Below are 3,980 nucleotides of genomic sequence, written 5' to 3'. Positions count from 1 at the left end.
CCCCCACCCACCCCCAATCGTGGCGGCGCCTCACACGCACTCGCTTTCGCTGGCTGGCTGGCTCGCTGGCTGGCTGCGACTTTCCGCCTCAGGGAAGCGATACAGGGCATCGGACACGGGCCGTGCCCCCCTGGACGGACGCGCTGCAGCATTGCTCCGCCGCCGCCGAGCTGAAGCTTAAGGTGGGCGCCCAAGTGATGCTCCTTAAGAACCTCGACGTCTCCCGGGGCCTCTCCAACGGTGCTCGAGGTGCCTCTCTCTCTCTCTCTCCTATCTCTCCCCTCTCACCTTATAACCAACCATGCTCGTGCTTGAGCTCTTCTGTTGCTCTTCAAACGCCCCACCGACGAGCTGACACCGTCGTGTGTTTCGGTGTGTGTCGGTGTGTGTGTCGTGTGCATGGGCGCGAACTGCTATGGGCAGGGGTGGTGGTTGGTTGGGACGCAGCGCGGGATGGATACCCTGTCGTGCGCTTCGCATCGGGCGTCTCCCTCACGGTCCTTCCCGCCAAATGGACCACCGAAAGCCCACTCGGCACTCCCGTCGCCGTACGTAGTGCACCCCGCACCCCCGCACCCATGCTCTGGCCAGGGTGACGCCGGCGTAAGGAGGCGATCATTGAACGAACGAGTGAATGAACCCCCCCCCCACCCATCGGCAGTCGCGGCGACAGGTGCCGCTCAAGCTCGCGTGGGCACTGAGCATCCACAAGTGTCAGGGCGCGACTCTCGATCGCGCCCAAATCTCCCTCGCCCGTGTGTTCGAGTACGGCCAGGTACCACCACCTACCTACCTACCTACCTACCTACCCTACGCAATCAAACGTCTCTCTCGCATATGCGCCCGGCGCATCTCGCAACAACAACAACAACAACGCATTGGGTGGTGGCGGTGGTGGCGGTGGTGGGGTGGTGGTGCGGCCCTTAGGGGGCCTCTGACTTGGTGTGTGGTGGCGAGTTTAGGCCTACGTGGCGTTGTCGCGGGTGTCGTCTCTCGCGGGTCTCCACCTCCTGCACTACAGCGCCTCAGCCATCCGAGCACACCCGAAGGTCCTTGCGTTCGACAGTTCCTGCGCCCGCCTTCTCCTTCCTCGAGACCCCACTGCCTCGCCGACAGCAGAGCCCCCCGGCGGTGGTGGTGGTATTCACCGTCGTGACAACGAGGAGGAGGAGGAGGAGGAGCAGGGACGGCCGTCCTTGATCGACCTCACAACACCAGCAGCAGCAGCTGAGTGACACGGAGATCAGAAGGTGCTGGGTGGCGCAACGTGTGTCCGCAATAATATTTTTCTTTTTATTTCTTTTCTTGTTGTTAATCCAAAAACCAACCCAAGGATGAAGGACGAGGGCGCCGAGGCCGAGGCCGAGGCCCCCCTACAGCGGATGCAGGGAATGCAGCGGCACGGCGGGAGCGGCGCCGAGCAGCAGCGCGACGTGCATCAGCAAGACAGCGAGGAGGAGTGGATGTGGAACCGGCTCTGGGAGGAGGAGGAGCAGCAGCAGCAGGAGGTGATGGTGGTGGCACCTGGGGTGGTGGGGGGTTGGTCCGATGTCCGGAGGCGACTGGAGGCGGGGGGCTTCAGCACCGTGGCTTCTCTGGCCTCGCTCGACGAGTCACAGCTCGACCAGCTGGGCGTCGCCCACGGGCCGCCCCGTCAGCGCCTCCTCACCCACGCCCTCCTTCTGCGCCGCCTCGCCGCCTCCCTCCTCTCCTCCCTTCTGCCCCTCTCCTCTCCGGCCGTTCTCTCCCCTCCTATTCCCTCGTCCTCGTCTTCTGGCCCGCCGCCCATGGTGTCGTCGTCGTCGTCGTTCTTTTCGCCCCTTCCACCTCGGCGCACAAACCGAGGCCGCGACCAGCAGCAGCAGCACGAGGACGATGAGCCCAGCGTTGGAGAAGAAAAGGACGCAGGTCATCCCTCAAGCTCCCTGGCCCTTTTCGAGCTCATGGGCTATGGTGCCTCGCCTCGCCCTTCAATAACGCCGGGCCGGGTGTATGTGCACATCGGTGCTCATTCGTGCGTGCGTGCGTGCGTGCGTGCGTTGTGTACGGTGCGGCGTGTACGGTGTGGCAGGGGCGAGAAGGATGCTGGCCGGCCTGGAGCGAAGTGGGGAGCTACCGGCGCGCACTACCACCCGCACCTCAGGCCACCCGGCGGCGGCGGCGGCGGCGGAAGGGACCCATGACGCGGCGGCGGCGGCTGAGGAGGAGGAGGAGGACGACGACGACGCCCCAGGCCATGGCGCGCAGCAGCAGCAGCGGGCGGCAGCGATGGAAGAACTGCGGGCACGCCGCATGATCCTGCAGCGGGAGTTCAGCTTCCGCACCATCAAGTCCCTGTGGCTCGATGCCGAGGCCTGCGCCGCTCGCCACCGCCAGCAGCACGTGCAGCAGCAGCAACAGGAGCAGGAGCAGGAGCTTCTCGAGGCGATCTCTGCCGCGCTTGGGCCAGGCCCAAGAGGTTCGTCACCGCGGCCAACGACTACCGCGGGCGCCCCGAGCGACGGGGAGGCCGGCGCACATGGGCGGACAGACGGACAGCCACTGCCCCGCTTCAACATCGCCGCCGCCGCCGCCGCCGTAGGAGGGAATAAGGAAGAGGGGACGAGAGCAGCGGCAACCGGGGCACACCGGCGAAAGAAAAAGAAGCAGAAGCAGAAGGAGACGACAACGACGAAGACGACGACTGCAGGCGAGAGTGCGGAGAGCACCGATCCCGGCAGTCAGACGACGACTACCACGACCCCAACGACGACGAAGGTGATGCTCAAACCGGTCAAGACGAAGCTTCACAAGGCGCCCAAGAAGAGCCGGGCCGGCTCCGCCCCGTATGGTGGCGGCGGCGCACCAAACGCGAGCGAGACACGAGGAGATGCGAAAGAGGAGAACGGGGACGGGGACGGGGACGAGGAGGCGGAGGAGGAGGAGGAGGAAGACGGGGACGAGGCGGGAGAGGGGGAAGCGGCGAGCGTCATGATGGCGAGCTTCCTGGTGATGATCGACGAGGTGCTTGCTCTGTGCCGGCTCGTCCGCAACAGAGCCCCGGTCGAGGTCCTCGCTGACAAGGCCGCCTTTGTGGAATTTATGGCGCTCAAGAAGAGGCAGTTCTACTTCCACCCTCCTCCTCCTCCTCCTCCTGGCCACCACCACCACGGCGGCGGCGGCGGCGGAGGTCGTGGTTGTGGTCGGGCTGCCGCTGCCGAGGAGGACGAGAACGAGAATGAGGACGAGAACGGAACAACGACCGGCCAGGAGGGAGGCGGGCAAGTGCCGGCTGACCAGCGCCAGGCGCGCTGCTGGCAAAGTGGAGGCGTTCACCTGCGCAGCCGAGGTGGCCGCGACGATGACGAGCTGGTCCGCCCTGGCACCCAGCAGCAGCCAAGGCAGCAACGCCCGTCATCGGCAACGACGGATGCAGTAGTGGGCATCGAGGAGGAGGAGGAGGAGGAGGCCATCCCCGAGGATGCCGGCGATGCGAAGTTCCCCTATCGCAAGCTCGTGCAGCGCAAGGACTCGATGCGCGGACGAGGGCGGCTGCACGACAAGCGGTCCCGCTCTCTGGTCACCCTGGGCTCTGCCATCCACCGTCGCCAGCACCAGCACCAGCACCAGCACCAGCACCAGCACCAGCACCAGCACCAGCACCAGCACCAGCACCAGCACCAGCACCAGCACGGGCACGGGCGAGCAGGCAGCAGCCACTCACAAGACGAGGACGTCATGAAGTCTCTCTCGGTCGAGTACAACATCCGGTACGCATCACAACCCACGCCGCGGCGATGCCTTTTGGCCAAGGCCGATGGACACTGTGGACACGCCCGTTTTCGGTCGGTCGGTGGTGGTGTCCACACACACACACACACACACACACACACTAACGACCAACCACGGCACGAAACGACACACAGGAAAACATTGACATCGTCGGAATCGTGGATGCTCTTCTTCCAAGCCGCGCAGAGGAGGCACTCGGAGGGGGGCAG

The 3,980-nt window shown here is 65.4% G+C and overlaps 1 protein-coding gene across 1 annotated transcript in view; it reads left to right on the top strand.

Moving 5' to 3' along the window:
- Window positions 1-1,334: 1,334 nt before the first annotated feature.
- ACA1_276090 (PH domain containing protein) overlaps window positions 1,335-3,980 on the top strand; it is a gene marked incomplete at both ends in the record, with an annotated part of 5,115 nt that continues 2,469 nt past the window's right edge. Inside the window, 3 exons of the mRNA XM_004337379.1 lie at window positions 1,335-1,953; window positions 2,072-3,749; window positions 3,793-3,838. Of these exons, the coding sequence (XP_004337427.1) occupies window positions 1,335-1,953; window positions 2,072-3,749; window positions 3,793-3,838 (2,343 nt within the window). The remainder of the gene's footprint in view (window positions 1,954-2,071; window positions 3,750-3,792; window positions 3,839-3,980) is intronic.

The sequence above is a fragment of the Acanthamoeba castellanii genome, assembly GCF_000313135.1.
Source record: "Acanthamoeba castellanii str. Neff unplaced genomic scaffold scf7180000084774, whole genome shotgun sequence".
Classification (NCBI taxonomy): Eukaryota; Discosea; order Longamoebia; family Acanthamoebidae; genus Acanthamoeba; species Acanthamoeba castellanii.
The sequence above is the reverse complement of the archived record's forward strand: the minus strand, read 5'-3'. Positions and strand labels throughout refer to the sequence as shown.